Raw genomic sequence first — 22,174 nt, 5'->3', positions numbered from 1 at the left:
GAGGAATACATAAAAGGAACCCTTACTGCTTCTGAGGCTCTGTAAAAAATGTTCCTTTTAAAGAAGTAGTGAATTTCATCTTTCAGGTTGGTATTGTATTCAAACATGGGCACATTAAAGCAAGCCTAATCTGCAATCTGCCAGTAAATGGGTTTAGCACCAGAAGTGATCCTGTCAGTCACAAGAGTCTGTTGACTTTTTTTTTCCTGAGCTTGTTGGCTGTTGAGTACGGTAGCTGCTAATGAAATTTCTGCTAGGTGACACAGTCTCTCAAATGAAATCCTCAGGCTGAAAAACTTTGGCAAAATCTTCATTTTCTTCCACATAATTATACACAAGGAGGAAGTTCCAGGAACATTTCCATGTTTAACAATGGCATGCAAGTGCCAAGGATTACTGCAACAGCTTCTCTCAAACCTATTTATTTTACTGCGAAGAAGGTAAAAGCTGCATTTTCATGGGAATGGCACAACCTGCAGGTTTCCCTTCAAGTCACACCCGGACATGGAAATATATCAATGTCCTTTCATTGTTGCTGGATTTAAATCCTGCAACTCCTTATCTAATTGTTTTGTAGAAGTAACTTCACCAGAAGGACCTGCAACAATTCAAGAAGGTGGCACACCACCACTTTCTCTGGGACAAATAGGGATGGACAAAAAGTACTGCCTTTGTTAGTGGTGACCACATTCCAAAAAATTAATAAAAATAAAGAGCAAAATGTAAATACTGCATGATAGCTACTCATTGTCAGCATGGAGTTTTATTGACAAAATTAATTAACCATTCATTTTCCATGGATCCTTTGGCATAGTTTTTTGATTTTTAAGCAAAGCTTAATCCTAGTATTGGTAGTTTTATAGTTTGTTTATATATTCTAGCTTTATAGTTTTAGATATTTCAGTTTACAGTACAATATTTCTGAAATCACTTGGTAGAAGATACTGCATTTTTCTGCATTCTCTTACATAAACTGGTTACATATTAAAAAGTAATGCTGTTGTATTTCCTGAAGCTTGATAATGAATTTTTGAAATTATACTTTCTTGGAATTTTGGGTATTATGCTGCAGTTAGCATATTATTTAATCCTAAAGAAACCTGACCAAATGGTTGAGTCTGATAGGCATGAACTGATGAGGTTGTCATAGAAATGGTAAACAATACATTCTAAACCGATGAAAGGTCTGAGCTTGCACCCCATTTATTTTGTGTGTTTGGTGATTTACCTCAATTTAGAGTTTATTTATCAAATGCCAGCACAGTTCCATGGACACAATGAAAATGAAAGATGCAAGTTTTAACTCAAAAATGATGATCAAGTTATGAAAACAGAATCTGTTTATGACTTTAAAGTCTGGAGGAAACCACAATTAAACCTTAAGCAAAAGTTACAGTATAAAAATAATTAGAATTTGAAATGTCAGTACAGTAAACCCTTAACTTTCACAGTTTCACAAGTTCGCGGTCAAAGCCTACCAGTACAGTGTTGACTAGACTTTCATACTATAGGTTCTTTTGCTCATGAGAAAATCATTCAACGACTAATTTCAGTCTCTAGACAATCCCTGGGGGGAGTTTTGACTTAACTTTTAAGAGTGTGAAATATTTTGACAAGGTGGAAACAAGCACAGCCTCTTCTGATGCTGGTATTCTATTACTAAAGTGTTATATGTCCCACTAACAGATCAGGTTCTGTCTATGTGACTTATCATTTGAGAGAATTCAGGGAAAATCTTTTCAACAAATAAAAGTCTCATTCAGCTCTGAAAACACTATCTGCAAAGTAACTCACAGAGTTGGTGGGCAATAAATAGTTTTTGCCGTTTTTGAGTATTTAAGGGTTTACTGTACATGATTACTGAATCGTGCTGATAATGCTGCTCAGTATTTTACCTTTGGTAAACAGACTGCAGTGTTTCATCAAATTTATGTAGGATCTTGGGTGGAGTTGGCCATTTCACATGTTTACCATAATCCTTCATGGTCCCAACATTCTGGAAACGCCTTCCTACCTCCCGGATATAAGACTTCACTTTGTACCTCCTGTAGTGGTTTATGATAATGTAGACAGCTCTTGTGCGTTTATAGCGAAGTCGAGCTATGGTTCCCCTCCAGACCTATAAAAGAAAATGAATGTTTAATTAAGGAAAATAGGCTAGAAATCTACCAATTACCTAAAATACAAGAAGTGCCCAAATTAGCTTAAGTATCTTTGAAAACCTTTTGTTTCAAATTGAATTATAAGGGTATCTTGATAAACGAGCATTTCTATGTTGTTCCTTAGAGGGTCTCTGATCACCTGCAGTTTCTACATCATTACTTTGGCCCTCTAATATACTTGCTGAAGTTAGGCACTTCTTGATTCAGACAGAATTAATTTTCAGATAATATCCCATTTGGAAAAGCACCCTTTTCTCCTCCCTATCAACTTCCTTCCCCCACAAGATTATTCTGCACCATTCTATCATGGACAAAGAAAGGTGACTTGATCCTTGGCCTTCACTAATGCAACCCTGTAAAAACCTTCCAGGAAAAATTCTTTATGAAGTCTTTTGGTTGACTACTCTACTGATTCTCAATATTTAAAAACTATCATCCTTTGGCAGCGGCTAAGATCAACAACCCCAGGACTACAGAATAGGTCGACAGAATAGGTGAGAAGCCACCGTGGCCTTCTTGCACTCCGCTAGCATATCAACAATTACCAATCAGCATTGCAGCTCTTCAGATCATTAATTTATTTGCAACCAAAACTCTTGCTTTTAACAACTTTTTGCTCGATGATATACTTACGACACAACTTGGTTCAAGACTGAAACCTCGGCCTTTACTGAAACCTCCTTATCTACTTATACACCCTCCCACATCTGGACTGTTTTCTAGGAACGCAATCATCCTCCCTGTAATGTGGTGTCTCCTGTATGTAACCAAAATAATGATTTGGTTTTAATATTGGGAATGTTTTCAAATGGAAGCCAGTAGGCACTCATCTGCCTGAAGACAAAAAAGGTTGTTTAACAAGAAAATTGTTCAGGTGAAGGTGCTTCAATTAAAATGGCTTGACTTTTCATTTAAATTCAGTTGTTTGAAATCCAGACCATGTGGATTTTATGTCCCATTATAATTCCAGATTTGACCATGACTGACTGACAGGAATTAAGCCACATAAAACAAGAAACTTTCAGGTTCTAGTAGAGATGCAAGCTCATTCAAAGAAATTTCCACTATTATGCAGCATAGAAACAGGCTATTTAGTCTATAGTTTCTGTTCTGACTCTTTGGAAGACCTATACAATTAGTCCCACTTCCCTGCTTTTCCCCTCTTGCCCTGCATTTTTATTTCAATTTTCAAATTGGTATCTTCCAGGTTATTATTGAACAAGATCAGGGTGATGACACTGGGAGCTCTGTTGAGAAATGGCATTAAGCTGCAGTGCGTGAGCCAGCACATTCTGGAATTCCATGCTTGTACTCTGCCGCGCACAAATGTAGACTCCACCGGAGGCCAGATTCCAGTGCATCTGAACTCCCACTCATCCCTGGATTCCCCAGCATTCAGAGCTGGTTCCTAATCTTTATGAGTGGAGGGAACGGATATACTTCATAAACTGGCTGCTCAGCCTTACACTAACTAACTGTCAGACAAGTGTGACCCTATTCAAAGGACTGGGATTATAGACCTTGATTAAAATGGTAAGTGAAACTACTTGGTTTTCTTTTAAGCTTTTATTAGTACCACTGTTTTGAATTAAATGTTGAATGCATTTTAAAATAATATTTTCTGATGTGTTTGAATTTTTTTTTAAGTTGCTTAAATGTATTTCCACCATTTCTCATTAGAGACATTCAGAAACAGTGCGAAAGGCCTACTAGCAGCAGGAGTTATCATAGTGTCATACATCATGGAAATAGGCTCTTTGGCACAGAGTCTATGCTGACCATCAAGCATCTATTATTACACTAATCCTACCCTAACCCATTTAATTCTCCACACATACCCATCAACTCCCCCTTAGATTCAACTACACACTAGGGGCAATTTACAATGGCCAATTAACCTATTTATCCACACATCTTTGGGAAGTGAGGTGACACTGGAGCACCCAGAGGAAGTGCAAGCTCCACATGGATGGCACTGGAGGCCAAGATTGATCATGGGCCGCTGGAGCTAAGAGGCAGCAACTCTACTAGCTATGCCACTGTGCTACACTGCAGTCCACCGTACTGACCTGTGGGCAGGACTTCAGTTTGCACTACTTGAGGTCTAACATCTGCTCACAAACTACCCCGATTTATGAAAAAGCTGCAGCAGCAAGCACTCGAGAATCCATGCTGCTGCAAAAGTTAAATATTACCAAGGGAACCCTGCAGGAGCCAAACAAAAGGCTCAGGACAAGTTATGGACTATCTGGCCCATTGAAACTCCTTCCACTACAGTTTCTGACACTGGTTTCCATTTGGCAAGGAATCTTTCTGAAAAATAGTAGATTAAGATAATATATTAAAAACAGTAGATTAATGGTAGATTAACTCCTTGTGGATGAATTCAGATTGGCTCAAGATTAGATCTTTAGACAGAATGTTTTTCCATATACAAGACATTCGGCATAAGATTCACCCAAGGGCTTGATTTTCACTGTTGCATTCTTCTTACATTTTACCAATGACATTTTATTCTAAGTTTGACTTTATTTTAAGCAAAATAGATCAGTAGCTTACTCTGCTATGAAATGGTTTGCATAGCAATCATTTTCAGGCATGACGTTATTTGCCTTCAAGCCTAGAAGAGAATGTGGTAGTATCTCACGTATTCTTCTTGTTCAGTATCAAAGACTGAATTATTTGCAAATGTAGCAGAGAATAAAGAAGCAAGTATCAATACATATTAAATACATTCCTCTTATGGAAGCTTCCATCCAAAATTGACAATGAAATATAATATTTATGCATTTAAACAGTAGGCTTTTTGGTACTAAGTTTACAGTGGAACCAGATGGAACAGAATTATCATGAAAATTGAGGTAAGAACAACAATAATTGAATATCCTCAATATTGTCCAGAGAAAGGCATTGCTTTGCAAGCTTACACGTAAAAGTTGTTGCTAACAGAATCTGGTTAAATATTTTTAAGTTTAACTTCTTATGTTCTATTCTTGTGTTTTTAAGAATGGGGAAAGATAGTTAGTAACTCAGTTATCTCTGGATTTTTAACATCCAAGACTTTCACAAGTCTTAACAGATAAACCTATTCTGCATTGAAAATAAAGAGTGAAGTTAATTCTTCAAGATGACATGCTGTGAGCAAGCTGCTTTCAAATTGCTTTTCCAAAGCAAACAGATGCAGCCTTTCACATGAAGCCCAAAATGGATGGCTAGGGGCACTATATCGAGACACAAGGTTTATCTTGCTGGCTTTGGATGTTTATGGGATTTCATTCCAACTGAGTTCCAGTACATTGTGAGATACTACTCGCCACTCAAATGGTCATAATGAATTTGTACCCTCTGCTCGACTAGAAGCCAGCATATTTTAAGCATTTTTCCAGACGTCTGTAATAAACCAAGTAAATTATAGCGCTTATAAAACTTTGAAAACGAAGACCTGGTTGGGTTAATAATAAAATGGCAGTCTCCCTTTACATCAGTAAAGGTTCAATTGTGAGGTATTACTGGTGGGCGCAAAAGTTAACATCTTACTGCTTTTAAGTTCAAATTTATCCCATTTACAATACCCAAAAGACTCTTCTACTAGCTCTGCTAGTCCACCTTACACCAATTTGGTTTGTTAAACGGATGAAAAAATTTAATGTGTTTTAAAAATCACTGTCTAATGTTTCAGTACATTTCTATTTCATCACTTTGTCATTAGACTATAAGCCATCTCAATTTGAACAGGACTCCAGTCTGCAGATTACGGGCTACACAAGCCAGCTGTCCTTTACTTGCATCATTAACCCACAGGAACACAGGAAGGGATAGAGGAATCGTCCCTATGTGACAGCTGTACCACTTTCAGGTATCATTGTAAAAAACTTCAATCACGCTCCCGTTGGTTTCCTTTAAAGATTCTGGACATTCTAATTTTCAGAAAAGCAAGTGCAAACAGAGGTGCAGTGATGTGCACCTAAAGTGGGGTTTTCAGCCTCTGCAAGAAGGTATTTTGTTGGGAGTATTTTATTGTGATGGTCAGTTCAAATGGCCTAATTGCCTTTAAGACCCACCTTGTAAAATGCATTGAAGTATAATTCTTATGACAGGCAAAAATTAAGTCACAGGAGAACTGAGAATGACATAAAATATATCCTGCTATTTGGCCTACTTAGTCCAAGCGTCATTGTGCTCCACTTGAATTTCCTCCCATCCTTCCTTATTTAAGATTGTTACCATAATCATCTATTCCCTTCTCATCTGTTTATCCATATTCTCTCTCAATTCATTTACACATTTGAAACAACTCCCTGAAGGAAGGTAAGCTCGATTAACTGAAGGAAATAAAAATCAAAGAAAATTAAGCCTCAAGTTAACTTAATGCCCTATCACCTCTGCCTAGTAAAACACTTGGGCTAAACAAACAAACTTAAAGGTCATGAAAGGACTCATAAATGCATCAGTTGGAGATAAATCATTGGGTTTCATCATCAACATTGATGGAAAAAGCATCTCTATCAATTCTTTTACTGAATTTGATAATTAAAATGCCTGCAGTTTAAGTGTATCCACGAGGAATGTTTTTTTTCTCTCCATCCCATGGCAATAATCTTATGATCTCTTTATGGCAATTGATTATGGAAAGATTGGTGAAGGAGAGTGAACACTGAAATTTTTCAATTTCCTATACAATGCGGTTATGCCAGTTTGCAAGTAATGGCTCATGGTGTATTTTGGGTTCCTACTTATGAGCTGTTTTAGTCTGTTCCACCTAACATGTAGGTTATGTCACCCTTGACATTGCAACAAAACTTCATTTTTGAGACAAGGATTAGTGGTAGCCCCTGACAATGCTTTTGTAGTCAGATCATTTTGTGACAGGTAACACATGGACATTATTTGCCCAAATTAGTTCTCTCATCACCTGATGCAGCTCCAGACCAACAACCACAGCCACATCATTCCTGATTCAGTTGGTGCAGATATTAACAAGTTTCACTTCAAAGAATACATTTTATTTTTCTGTTACTGCCTACAAAGCTTTCACTAGAATTGGAAAAAGTTGTGATCAAAAAGTGTAGTAGTTGGTGATCAGCAGGAAGTTTGCTTGACCTTATTTGATGCTAAGGGGTGAATCTGCATAGTATCAGGAGTCTATAAGGAAGAGTCTGTAGAATACCACAGTGCCACAACCTGTTACCAAATGGTAAATGTGGATGAATTTAGTGGACTGAGGTTGCCCGATTTTTTTTTCCTGATCCAGTGCTAAGTTCATTGCTCCTATGTCTATCCCATATTTTTGAACTCTGTGGTGACAGGTTGCAACCAAGTGACTCAGCAGCCACTTCAAGCAGCATTAGAAGTAAAGCACATCACGTGGAAGTGGAATCAAAGATTATACCAGTGATGTTGGTTAGTGGTGACATGCTTCATTCCCTGAAGGACTATGGCAAATTCCTTTGGTTATTTAAAGCTCTTAGATTAACTATAGTTTTTTTTCCCAAATCATGAAAATGCCTTTCAGGCAATTGGGTAATTGAAGCTCCACACTTTAAACAAAAGATTCCTAGTTAGATTCAGACGTGCTACATCAGTAGACTGTTGGAGCAAATGGAGACTTATAGGATGAAAATTGTTGGGTGTGCTCAAGTGAATTTATGGCCAGTTTACAAGCTGGAATCAAGGATAAGCAAATGGCAGTCAAGGCTCTGTGCCTAATTTAACCTGAATTTAAAGACCCGAATTTAACACGAGCTATTGCGGGTGTGAGAACAGCAACAATTTAAGTAAAGGGGAGAACTGGATGGGAGTTACAACTTGATAAAATGGGCCTTGGATAAAATTTAGAGAGAACTAGGTTAAAGAAAAATGAGAGGATTCACAGGGTGGAACTGCCTTAAGGATTAATGCTGGTACAAGAAAGATCATAAATGCAGGCAGGAAGCACATAAATTATGACTGTTTCCAGACAGAAAATGTAGGCCGTATCTCAAACAGCGATGAGTCGGCGTACAGGAAGGAGATAGAGAGCTTAGTGGAATGGGGTCATGACAACAACCTTTCCCTCAATGTCAACAAAAGAGCTGGGCACTGACTTCAGGAAAGGGGGCGGTGTACATACACCTGTCTACATCGACAGTGCTGAGGTCGAGAGAGTTGAGAGCTTCAAGTTCCTGGAAGTGAACATCACCAACAGCCTGTCTTGGTCAAATCACGTAGATGCCACGGCCAAGAAAGCTCACCAGTGCCTCTACTTCCTCAGGAGGCTAAAGAAATTTGGTTTGTCCCCTTTGACTCTCACCAACTTTTATCGATGCACCATAGAAAGCATCCTATCTGGATGTGTCACGGCTTGGTAGGGCAACTGCTCTGCCCAGGACTGCAAGAAACTGCAGAGAGTTGTGGACACAGCCCAGCGCATCACGGACACCAGCCTCCCCTCCTTGGACTCTGTCTTTACCTCTCGTTGTCTTGGTGTAGCAGCCAGCATAATCAAAGACCCCACTCACCCGGGTCATTCTCTCTTCTCTCCTCTTCCATCGGGTAGAAGATACAGGTGCCTGAGGGCACGTACCACCAGACTTAAGGACAGCTTCTACCCCACTGTGATAAGACTATTGAACGGTTCCCTTATATAATGAAATGGACTATGACTTCATGATCTACCTTGTTGTGACCTTGCACCTTATTGCACTGCACTTTCTCTGTAGCTGTGACACTTTACTCTGTACTGTTATTGTTTTTACCTGTACTACATCAATGCACTCTGTACTAGCTCAATGTAACTGCACTGTGTAATGAATTGACCTGTATGATCGGTTTGTAAGACGAGCTTTTCACTGTACCTCGGTACAAGTGACAATAATAAACCAATACCAATATAACACTGCTGGTACAGCATCACCTAGCTGGGAAATTTATGTAGGATGACAAAATAGCACCCATTTGAAATAAACAGGGTGATTCAAACAGAGGAAATGGAACACCACAAAAATTGTTTAGGGAACTTATACTATTTAAAAGGAAGTATGTGGGTTTGTATGACATTTATACTGATCACTGAACACAACCCAACATCTTATACTTTTGTAACGTATGGTAATCTAAAAGCAGTGGATATACCTGGAGAGCTTGAGTTTCAATTTTTGACACAATATTTATTCTTTAACATTTTTTGAAAAGTTAAAAATTTTTGGGTAGGCAGCTGAAGTGGGTTGCAATGATGAAGTATTTTAATCACAAAGTACCCATTAAGCTGCTGAAGAACACATCCTGTTCTTTTTGGAAGCAGTCAGAAAGTGGTGCTGTTGCTGATGAAGATACAGAATGCAATAAGCTACCTTTCTACCTTCTCAGCAGAAAGGCATAAAGGGAAAACAAATGATAATTATTTCATAGACTTTAATATGTCTGTTACATTGGTAAGATATATAGCTCATTTTTGGCTCATGGTTTCATTTCCAATTCTAAAAGAAAGAATGCAACTCTATCAACAAAATGAACTCTTGAAAGAAATCTGCACAAGTAACTGCTTCTCTATCTTGGCATTGAGACAACAAGTAAATGGCTTTTGAAGTAGTTTTTTTTTAGCAATCAAAGGCTGTTGGAGACGTTTCAGGAGTAGAGTTCCACAGTGCGTCATTGGAATCAGATGGATGAACTCCAGGACATAGTTGGCCAGTCATATAGACATTCCTCACCTGAATAAGGTAGAAGCAGATATTGGGGTACCGTGGACAGTGATTGTGCAGGGAGAAATTGGAACACCATGATCTGGCCTAATGGATTCCAGTGATTTCTGTGATGAGACTTCACTAACTTATTGGTTGATAACAATCCCTATTATATTCTGCAATTATTTTGTTTTATTCTGATTATTAAATAACTAAGTAACTAAGTTATAGAATAACTGAGATACTTTGAACTATCTTTGAAAATACTTTGAACCATTTCAAATACATTTTAAATGAAGTCTTCGTAAAATTCTCTCAGCTAATAAAAATAATAAGTTAGAGGCTTAAAAAAAAGCAAACTGCAGATATGATGCTTGAATAATACAAGGTGGCAGCAGTCTGGGTGATACAGATTTAGACTAAATAGATTTAATTACTTCAGTAATTAGTAAATTTTAACAACTAATTTAATTACTTAACCACCAGTCCCATTCCTCTCTCAACTTATCAATGGGATTGGAGACAGCAGAGAATGTTATTAACTGAAATGAACCAATAAACTATTGAACCTTGGGAGATGATTGTTCCATACTGGGATTGTGATCAATGTGCCAGTGAGGTCTTGTGTGTGCAGTGCCTGCATGCAGTGGGTTGGGGTGGGATGAGGTGGTTCGTGCAGCATGCAAAACTGATGGGAGTACAGGCACATACGACTTTTGCACCCCAGGTTGAAAATGGGAAGACTGATTAATTTTCCACTGCTGTTCTTCACTGTGTTGAGCATGTGATGATATCCACAATGTAGAAATTATCTCCAGAAAATATAAAGGTGAGGTGGAGAATATGGGTGGATGAATGGCCTGCACACAGGCTGAGTTTGTGTCACTCACTCTTTACATGCTTTATACTTTTACATCATCCAGCCAGCTTTAAAGAGCCATGCTGAAACAGCAATGGTCTAATGCTGCCAATTTCTTGTACATTCACAGGCATTTTTGACATAATCTGTAGTGAACCACAAATACTGCAAAGAGCTTTGAAATAAAGGGCAACTTGCATCCAAAGTTAGTGAAACTGCCTTTGCATCAAGAAAAATCTGAGATTTTTCAAATACAGTGACTTCTCAAAATGCAATGATGAAAAATTGTTAAGGATCACTCAATGAAATATATTTAGTTATGAACTTGGTGATTTGCAAATAGGTCAGTGGTTAGGTCTTCCTTAATAATTAGCAACTGTTGGCTTGCATTGTATATGTTGACAGCATACTTTATCTTCCTCCTCCAGTGTCAGTTTTAGAATTCTAGAAAGCCTGGGCTAGAGAGATTCCAGGAGGTCTTTGTGAAACATAAATTGATTAAAGCAATCAAAGTTCTGGCAGAAGTAAGTGAATGATTGATGCTGACACAAATGATAAATAGTTTAATACAAAAGGCAGTCCTGCATAGTTTGTCATCATTAGATATATTTGACTGAACTGCAGGTACATTGCTAATATTTTTATTCTGTATCTTCTAACAAAATAAACTTCTGACCTTTAAATAAGGAAAACATCACAGAAGTATTATGCTTGTTATTTTAAAAAAATCCACCATCTTCCACATTAGATCTACCATTTTATTCCAAAGATCTAAAATTTGATCCTGTCAGCTTCTTAGTTTGTTCATCTTGCTCCAAGCAGTGGTGTGATTTGTAAAATTACTCCCAGTGTCTCAGGGTTACGGAAGTCTGAACCTTATTTTGCAATTCCTGATGGAAGGTCTTGTGGCCTTTCCTCCTTCACACTGTCACTTTGGGAATCTTCCAAATATCTTCCCCTGACTTCCACACTTTGATAGCATCACCTACTGATTCCGGAGTCAGTCTCCACATGTTCATTGATAATAAACAGTTCTAACTTTTCAAGATCCCTTTTAATGCTCTCACTTTCAAAGCTTCAAAGTTAATATGGTCGCTCTTTACACTTCAATCCATCCCTTCATACCACTGTAGCCTCCTCTAGCAACATTCACCCTTTGGCTCACCAGTACCAAGCAAGCCTTAGTTCATATTAGCTTTTTTGCCTGAAAATACTTTCCCTAAATTCTTCCACTTTTCTATTCAATTCAATTCTCTTCGCCCATCCTTATTGGTTAATCAATTCCGATATCAATGTTAATTCCCCATTCGTTTTTACCTTGCACAAAAGTGACGTTATCAGTTTCTATGTATCATTCTGCCCATTATATGATGCAACATATTCCTGGAACGTATGATGTTCTTACTAATAAAGCAGACATCTCATATTTGCTGTCCTTCAATTTATATTGCACGTGCACCCGCCTGCGCATACACACATGTTCAAGTTCCTTTTGCTAGCATTTACACTAATTGCTCTCGAGAAGGTGGTGGTGAGCTGCCTGATTGAACCGCTGCAGTCCTTCAGGTGAAGATACCCCCTTAGGGAGTATGAAGTTTCAGGATTTAAATGTGACAACAATAAAAGACTAGCAATATATTTTCAAGTCAAGATGGCTTGCAATTTAGAGGGGAATCTGCAGGTGATACAGTCTCCACATGCCTGCTGTCTTTGTCCTTTTTAATGGTGGAGGTTGTGGTGAGATTGGCAGGTACAGTCAGGGTAGCTTGGGCAAGTAACTGCAGTGCACACTGCAGCTACTGTGAGCTGATAGCAGTGCATATATACTTTTAGGATGGTTGATGGGATGTCACTCAGGTGGGTTGATTTATTCTGGATAAGACTGAGGTTCTTGAGAGTTGTCGGTGCTGCATTCACCCAGGAAGCTGGAGAGCATTTCATCACACCCCTCACGTGTACTTGTAGATGGTGAAGAGGCCTTGGGGTGTCAGGCAGTTATCACTTGAGGTAGGAAACCCAGCCTGTGACCTACTTTTGTAGCCACAGTCTTTATGTGGCTGGTCCAGTTGAGCTTCTGGTCAATGGCAACCTCCAGGATGCTGATGGTGGGGGACTTGGCAATGGTAATGATATTAAATATCAAGGGTATGTGGTTAGATTCTCCCTTGTTGGAGATGGTCATTACCTGGCACTTTTGTAGTGCAAACGTAATTTGCCTGAATGTTGTCTAGGTCTTGCTGCATGCAAGCAAGGGCTGCTTCATTTGTCGAGGAGTTGTGAATGGAATTAATCATTGTGCAATCATCAGCAAATACCTCCATTAATGACCTTATGGAAGGAAGGTCAGTAGTAAAGGAATTAAAGATGGCCTAGGACACTCCCCCAGGAAGTGATGTCCTGTGGCAGGGATGATAGACTTCCAACAATCACAACCATCTTCCTTTGTGTGAGCAATGACTGAAACCACTGGAGTGTTTTCACTTTAATGCCTATTAATTTCAGTTTTACCAGAGTGCCTTGATGCCACACTTGAATCAAATGCAGCCTTGATGTGAATGCCTCTCACTTCTAGAATTCAGTTCCTTGGGCCATTTTGGACCATAGCAGTGATGTTTGGAGCCAAGTGGTTCTAGCAAAACATAAAACATCACTGAGCAGTTTATTGGTAAGGAGTTACTGCTTGATTATGATTGAGAGTGCAGTGATTGGATTTGTCTAGCCTTTTGTGAATAAGGTATGCTTTTGAAATAACAGGTTATGTATTTGATAGGTGCATAATTCTGATCATAAATCTCACTTTTGTAAATCACTGATGCAATTATTCTATATGAAGCAACTCGAATTATATTTATGAATCCCAAAGTCAGAAACAAAAATAATTATTGGCATTGTACTGTTAGCTAGGTTGCCTGGTAACAGTGATCCAGGTCTAATGGTGTCCATAGGTTCCAGTGGCTAGTGCAAAAAAATCTCTCAAGAAGTTATTTCAATGCTATTTGTAGAAAAGACTCCTAATGAATGTCCTTCCTTTTACTGATAATAAAAATATTTGCAATTAGTTAGTAATTTATCACATCCAAAGCATTCTGTTTTTAGTTTTGAAGAACACTGATCAATGTAGGCAAAAATAAGCAGCCATTCTGTGTTAGTAACATCTTATAAGCTAAGTCATTTCTATTTAAACACATTGGTTGAGGAGCATTGGTGTTGTACAAGGAGATCTCAATGTGTACCTAAATAGGTCAGAAAGGTCCTTTGCTTATAATTCAATGGAAGAATGGCCACATTATGTGTGTATCATACACTATTTCTGGGCTCTGGAAGATCTATCATTGGTGGTGTATGTTTTTATGCAATATGCCCAGTGAAGTACATTAAAGTATACTTTATGTGATTTCCACGAAGGGCTTTCCATCAACAATGCATTAATAAGATTTAGTGCCTCTAGATCTAGAAACGCCTTCTACAGATTTCTATTGTGCAAGAACTTAATTTCTCAATAGTTTTTGTTGGTGAAGGATCAGGTAATGGGAGATATATTGGAAATGGGGTCTTCATTTTGTTGTAAGCAGAAGAGTTCTATTTATCTGAAAAGCAAGCTGTTAGAATTGGATAACAATGTCTGCCAGTGAAGTGTAGTACAAACAACCATGCTGTGCAGGAGAGCATTCTGCTCCATAGAATTTTAATTGGGAAGACCAGCTGCTGTCTCCTGCTGTGTAAATGCGGAGGTCGGAAACAGTCATCTTGCACCCAACTGCTGCTTTTGGATAACACAATACATAATATTCCACCATAAACGTACACTGCTTCTAATAAACTTAGGAACCTAGCATTAATCAAGACTGTACCTCAGTTGTTGTGATATCTCCACTGTATAATTTATACTATGAATGGAGCAGCAAGAAATATAAGGTGAAAAGAAACAGAAGTGCTTAACATGTTTTTTTTGCTAGAAGCTGGATAGTTGGGTAGTCACGTTGTCCAAACATATAGGCTGGTAGAGCATTTACCTGGAGGTACAGCAGTTCCCATCGAGGAAAGGGCAGCAGGGCTCTGGAACAGAGCCAGTAGCATAAAATATGGGAGCAAAATCAGGAAATAAAGGACATACATGTGATGACAACCTCAAAATCCCAAGATAAGGGATGGAAAATACATTCAGCATTTGGCAAAGCTGGGAAGCTCATCAAGTAGTTGAAAATGAAATAAATATCTGGCTAATTGATTTGAATGTAATTATATTACATTCACAGCTAACTGAGAATACTTTCAGGACTTATAAACATATCAGTAACTTATTTAAGACACAAAGTTGCATTTGTATTAAGCACATAAAACCTGAATAAGCAAACACACAACTAGTTTTAAATTAGGAGAAAAACAACCGTGGTGGGGGGAGGTATTAGGATTCAGTGGGATAAACACAAAATCTTGCAGGGATATTTTACAAGCATGGCTCAAGAGTCCAAGAAACATCTGGCAAAAGCACAGCTGCAAATTCTGAATGTAAAAGTAAGAAATCCTTTCAGTAATAAATATTCAGGGATAGTCAGAGAATGTAAAAATCATAAAATAAACCCATCAGGCCAAAAGTGAAGGTGTGCATTTGACAGTTCCTCCAAATCTTCACCAAAGGAATACAGAAGCAATATGCTCTTAAAAAAAAAATCCAAAATTTATTTGATACAACTTGGATGTTAAGGGCAATTCTGGTCGCCTCACTATAGGAAAGATGTGGAAGCCAGAGATTTACAAGGATGCTGCCTGGGATGCGGAGCATGCCTTATGAAAGCAGGTTGAGGGAACTCGGCCTTTTCTTCTTGGAGAGATGGAGGATGAGGGGGGACCTGATAGAGGTGTATAAGATGATGAAAGGTATTGATAGGGTAGATAGTCAGAGGCTTTTCCCCAGGGTTGAATTGGTGGCCACAAGAGGACATAGGTTTAAGGTACTGGGGAGTAGATACAGAGGAGATGTCAGGGGTAAGTTTTTTACTCAGAGAGTGGTGAGTGCGTGGAATGGGCTGCCGGAAATGGTGGTGGAGGCTGATACGATAGGGTCTTTCAAGAGACTGTTAGATCAGTATATGGACCTGAGTAGAGGGCTATGGGTAAAGCCTAGTAATTTCTAGGGTAGGGACATGTTCGGCACAGCTTTGTGGGCCGAAGGGCCTGAATTGTGCTGTAATTGTTCTATGTTCTAGTGTATTTCAGCATTTGCCCTCAAACACTGAAGGGCAGGCTGACTATTATTGTGAAGATGCAAAAAGCAACAGGTAGGTGTAGCGGACTGGAATCTAGTGAAGTTTAATAAAAAGTTTTACAGAACAGAAGCAGGTAATTGCACTTGCTTTGTACTAATACAAAAGAATAAACTTGAAGAATACCTGTGCGACAATAATCTAGTAAGCAACTGCTCACATGAATTCAGAAATTAACACTTGCTTTTATTTTGAGGACGTGATGCTATGTGCACTATCCAAAAAAACAATGAGATTTAACTGGACTTCCATAAAGCATTTGTAAAAGTCCTGCATAAGAAACTACTAAGTTTAAAAACAGTGAGAATCAGGTTTAGACTTGGGTACGAACTAGAGCTTTGTTCTGAAATATTTTTAGGAAAGAGGAAACGAAGACTAAACTGAAGATCAAATCTCACCATAGAAAATTCCAAAAATCAATGAATTAAGACTGTTGATTTGTGTGCAGACACCAAACACAGAAAATGCTGCAATACAGATAAAAACTCAACCCAGTTCATTGAGGCACAGGCACGGTAGTGTAGCAGTTAGCGTAACGCTATTACAGTGCCAGTGACCTGGGTTCAATTCCAGCCACTGTCTGTAAGGAGTTTGTACGTTCTCTCCGTGTCTGCACGGGTTTCCTCTGGGTGCTCCAGTTTCCTCCCACATTCCAAAGACGTACAGGTTAGGAAGTTGTGGGCACGCTATGCTGGCAATGGAAGCGTGGCGACACTTGCAAACTGCCCCCAGAACACTCTACGCAAAAGATGCATTTCACTGTATGTTTTGATGTACATGTGACTAATAAAGATATCTTATCTTAATGTTCTTCACTAAGGAAGCCTGCCGCCTTCCCTAATCCAATGAAGTAACCTACCAAACTAACAATTGTGAAGATAACTACTACTGAATAAAAAAGCTCATATGTTCTGGGAAACTAAATATGGCAACAAATTAACATGACCTTACCAGCATCACTTCCATTTTGAAATTGAATTTTTCAAGAACACTTTTTAAACACAAGAAACCTAACCTGCTTTTGAAATCAATGCAAGTACGTAACTGATTTTTTTTTACAGTGCCGGCATTCCAAAGTGAATATGAGTGGTCAGAATGGTAGCTGCAGCATATTATAATCAGGGAGATGGATATAGTGCAAATTCCAACATGATTCAACTGCAGAAATGAGCAGTGATCTAGTATTGAAATGGTTCAATAAAATCAAATGGTGATGGTTTGATGCATCTGCAATAAAAATTAATTAGAAACCAAAGAGCCTAACAATAGATTACTGCACCATGAATGGCTTGATCTACAGTTTATGATAATTGATCAAATTCATTCTAGAGGTGAGAGATTTTGCACCTCCGTGTTTAAGTTGCTATGGTGACAAGGTTGCAAGTTTTTACAAGCAGGGTACAAAATCGAAAATAGAGTGGGTGTTAAGGTGGGAAGTGGTGCTTCACAAGAATCAGTGTTGGATCACAGTTATTCACTTCATAGATAATCTTTCAAAATTTCCACAGGTTTTTATGGGTGCAGACTGGGGGGGGGCGGGGCGCGGGGGGAGCGATTGGTGGGGAGTGGGGTCATGATCCTTGCTACCACAGAAGTCTGTAAGAAAATAGAGGAAGATTTCAACAAACTTGCATGTGTAATTGACAAATGAACGATACATTTGAAGGAGTTGCAATCTGAATTTCTTATAGCAGGTAATATTCAATGATCAGAAAAGTATGAATAATAATATTAATCTTTATCAATATTTAATAGCTTTTTTATATTCAGTATAATTTTTAAATGTTATTTGACTGTAATACCTTTCTTCATGCATGAATGTATTGTATATTAAACATTTAAAATACACTTATTTATTGTATTCACCTAAACATGTGGGGCCTGACAGAGGCTAGAAAGACATAATCTGGAAACTCAATCTATTTTGGCATATTTTCCAATTATGGATATACAGACTGGAGATCTTCTCCTGCAGAGACAAGTATGAGGTGGTATACTTTGCTAGGATGATAAGATGAGTACATACTCCTTGGAAAATATTTTTCCAAATGGAGTAGATGAACAGGGGAAGATCTGGGGTACAGATAGATAAATGTACAAAAGCAAATAAAACATTTATTTCAGTTTATATTCCTTAATTCACCAAAATGATCACCCCAAAGCATGATGTCAGTTTTCACATACACTTTAATGACACCAGGTCTGTATACCACCACCTCTTGTCCCTTCCACTCTAAATTATCAGACTATTAATGCGATTATCAGGCAGCTCCAGTTCTGCAATGTAAGTTTCAATGAAAGAGCACAGAGCTAAAACTTAAATGTTTGTCTCTCCATGGATGCTCCCTGACAAGCTTGGCAAGTCTGAGCAATTTCTGGTTTTGAGACTTGAGATGCAATCCAAGACATTTTAAGAATACGTAAGATATGGAAAATTGGTACCCCACTACAGGAAAGACCACAACTAAATCACAATTTAATCCTATAGTTTTGTCCAAATGTCATACAGCACAGAAACAGGCCCTTCAGCCCATTATGCTGACCATCAAGCACCCATTTACACTGATCCCATTTTATTCTTTCCCCCATTTTTATTGTGAGTCCAGATTCTACAACTCACCTCCACACACCAGGCAAAACATACAGTGGCCAATTACCATATCAAGACACAAGTCTTTGGAATGTGGGAGGGATCCCCAGGTCCAGATGGTCTGCATCCCAGGGTACTAAAGGAGGTGGCTCTAGAAATTGTGGGTGCATTGGTGATCATTTTCCGATGTTCCTTAGATTCGGGGTCAGTTCCTGAGGATTAGAGAATGGCTAATGTTATCCCACTTTTTAAGAAAGGAGGGAGGGAGAAAACAGAGAACTATCATCCAGTTAGCCTAACATCTGTGGTGGGGAAGATGCTAGAGTCCATTATTAAGGATGAAATAGAGGCATATTTGGATAGCAATGATAGGATTGGGTCGAGTCAACATGGATTTACCAAGGGCAAATCATGCTTGACTAATCTACTAATCTATTGAGGATGTAACCAGGAAAATAGACGAGGGAGATTCAGTGGATGTTGTATACCTCAACTTTCAGAAGGCATTTGATAAAGTGCCGCACAGGAGATTGGTGGGTAAAATTAGGGCTCATGGAATTGGGGGGCGGGTATTAACATGGATAGAAAACTGGTTGGCGGATAGGAAACAAAGGGTAGGGGTGAATGGATGTTTCTCAGAATGGCAGGCCGTGACTAGTGGGGTGCCACAGGGCTCGGTGCTGGGACCGCAGCTGTTTACGATCTATGTTGATGATTTAGATGAAGGCATTGTGAATAACATTAGCAAGTTTGCTGATGATACAAAGTTGGGTGGCAGTGCGACATGTGTAGAGGAAGTTAGGAGAATTCAAGGTGATTTGGATAGGTTGGGTAAGTGGGCAGATACTTGGCAGATGAAGTTTAATGTGGATAAGTTTGAGGTTATCCTCTTTGGGAGCAGGAACAGGAAGGTGGATTATTATCTGAATGGTGTGGAGTTAGGTAAGGGGGAAATACAAAGGGATCTAGGAGCCCTTGTTCATCAGTCACTGAAAGTGAATGAGCAAGTGCAGCAGGCAGTGATGAAGGCTAATGGAATGTTGGCCTGTATTACAAGGGGAATTGAGTACAAAAGCAAAGAGATTCTTTTGCATTTGTACAGGGCCCTGGTGAGACCACTCCTGGAGTATTGTGTACAGTTTTGGTCTCCAGGGTTAAGGAAGGATATCCTGGCTATAGAGGGTGTGAAGCGTAGGTTTACGAGGTTAATTTCGGGGATGTCGGGACTGTCTTATGCTGAGAGGTTGGAGAGACTGGGATTGTACACACTGGAATTGAGAAGATTGGGAGGGGATCTGATTGAAACATACAGGATTATTAAGGGATTGGACAAGATAGAGACAGGAAATATGTTCCAGATGTTGGGAAAGTCCAGGACCAGGGGGCATGATTTAAGAATAAGGGCTAGGCCATTTAGGACAGAGGTGAGGAAAAACTTCTTCTCCAAGAGGGTTGTGAATTTGTGGAATGCACTGCCTCAGAGGGCAGTGGAGGCCAATTCTCTGGGCACTTTCAAAAAGGAGCTTGATAGGTTTCTTATAGATAGGGGAATCAAGGGATATGGGGACAAGGCAGGAACAGGATATTGATTGTTGAGGATCAGCCATGATCTCAAAATGGCAGTGCAGACTTGAAGGGCCGAATGGTCTACTTCTGCTCCTATTGTCTATTGAAACCAACACAGCTACAGGAAAAGTATGCAAACTCCATACAGTCAACACCAGAGGTCCAGACTGAACCCAGCTCACTGGAGCTGTGAAATTACTACTGTACTAGCTGCACCGCTCTGTCAGTAATCCTCCCTGAATGACAAACTAAATCCAAATTAGGAGCAGCAAAGGTTTCATACCCACTTTAGATTTTATTGCTATATGACACATTCAGGACAGCTATGAACAATTTCACATCTATAGTTCATGCAATTTGAACAATAGTCAGATGCAAACTTTCTTGAAAATATGAGCAATCTACATTTTTGTAAATCTGAATGCTATACATGCAATAGTCACCATCTGACAAGCAGCAAAGGACCACAGCAATAATTTTGCTTCTCCACTGAACAGACTAGAAGGGCGGCACAGTGGCACAGTTAATGCAGCCGCAGCCAAATAGCCCCAGCAACTTGGATTTAATCCTGACATCTGGTGCTGTCTTTGTGGAGTTTGCATGTTCTCCCTTTCACTTTATAGGTTTCCTGCAGGTGATCCCGTTTTCTCACTTCCCAAAAAGTCATGTGGGTTGATAGGTTAATTGGCCACCGTAAATTGCTCCTAGTGTGTAGATGAGTGGTAGAATCTGTGGGGGCAGGAGTTGATGGGAATAAGGGGGGAATAAAATGGGTTAGGGTAGGATTAGTGTAAAAGTGGAAGTTTGATGGTCAGTGCAGACTTGGTGGGCCAAAGGGCTTGCTTCAGTGCTGCAACTCTCCAATGACTAAGACGTGCTCTGTTATAAACCACTGCGGCCGCAAGATCACGAGGTAATCAGGGTGACTGGGAGCAAACACAAGATCTTTGGTTGGGTAACAATGGCTCTCACTTTTCAATTCTGCTGGCAAGAACACTTGGGTTACTTGTGGTGATCAGCTATAGTGTACCTGGCTTGGTGAATCCCAATCACTAGCTGAAGGAACAGAAAACAATATGGAGACAGAAGAGACTGCAGATGCTGGAAATCTGGACTTAACATGCTGGAGGAACTCAGCGAGTCAGGCAGCATCTATGGAGGGAAATGAACAGTCAATGTTTTGGGTCAAGACCCTTCATCAGGATTGTAAAGAAAGAGGCAAGATAGCCAGTGTAAAAGGGTGGGGGGGGGGGGAAATGGGTGGATCAAGAGCTGGCAGGTGATAGGTGGGTGAAAGGCAGGTGGGATAATGCAAGAAGCTGGGAGGTGATGGGTGGAAGTGACAAAAGGGTGAAGAAGATGAAATCTGATAGGAAAGGACAGTGGACCATGGAATAAAGGGAAGGAGGTGAAGAGGGGAACCAGTGGGAGTGTAACCACTCCCCTCCCCCGTTTTTTATCCCATCCCACCGGCCCCCATAACCCACCTCTTTCCCCTCCCCACCCTCTCAATCTGCCCAACACCGACACATTCCTCCCTCCAGTTCCCCTCCACAGCTCCTTCCCTTTATTCCATGGTCCACTGTCCTCTCCCATCAGACTCCATCTTCTTTAGCCCTTTTACCTATCACCTCCCAGCTTCTTACATCATTCCCACTCTCCTCCCCCGACCTGGATCCACTGATCACCCATCAGTTCTCACTCTACCCCCTCCTCCCACCTCTTTATATTGGCCATCTCCCCTCTTTCTTTCCAGTCCTGATGAAGGGTCTCAAACTGAAACATCAACTGTTCATTTCCTTTCACAGATGCTGCCTGACCCGCTGAGTTCCTCCAGCATCTTGTGTGTTACTACAGCAAAAAATATGCCAGATATCCCAGAAAATATTTCCTTGCACAATTGTTTTGACAGTGACTGACTGATAAAGTAATTGGTAACTGGATGGAACAGTGGATTTAAAAAAATCACATTCAAAACAATTGAAACTAACTGTAAATCCAGAAGTCTTTTGGCTGTAAAATCGCCACTGGATACAAGCATCCCCACTTCCAATATGTAGTAAAACTTTGTT

At 39.5% G+C, this 22,174-nt stretch overlaps 1 protein-coding gene across 1 annotated transcript in view; it reads right to left on the bottom strand.

Annotated features, from left to right (window-relative positions):
• The window catches only part of myo1d (myosin 1D), a 427,465-nt gene that overhangs the window by 180,423 nt on the left and 224,868 nt on the right, over positions 1–22,174 (bottom strand). The window contains exon 17 of the mRNA XM_052038938.1: positions 1,896–2,119. Within this exon, the coding sequence (XP_051894898.1) occupies positions 1,896–2,119 (224 nt within the window). The remainder of the gene's footprint in view (positions 1–1,895; positions 2,120–22,174) is intronic.

The sequence above is a fragment of the Pristis pectinata genome, chromosome 25, assembly GCF_009764475.1.
Source record: "Pristis pectinata isolate sPriPec2 chromosome 25, sPriPec2.1.pri, whole genome shotgun sequence".
Classification (NCBI taxonomy): Eukaryota; Metazoa; Chordata; class Chondrichthyes; order Rhinopristiformes; family Pristidae; genus Pristis; species Pristis pectinata.
The sequence above is the reverse complement of the archived record's forward strand: the minus strand, read 5'-3'. Positions and strand labels throughout refer to the sequence as shown.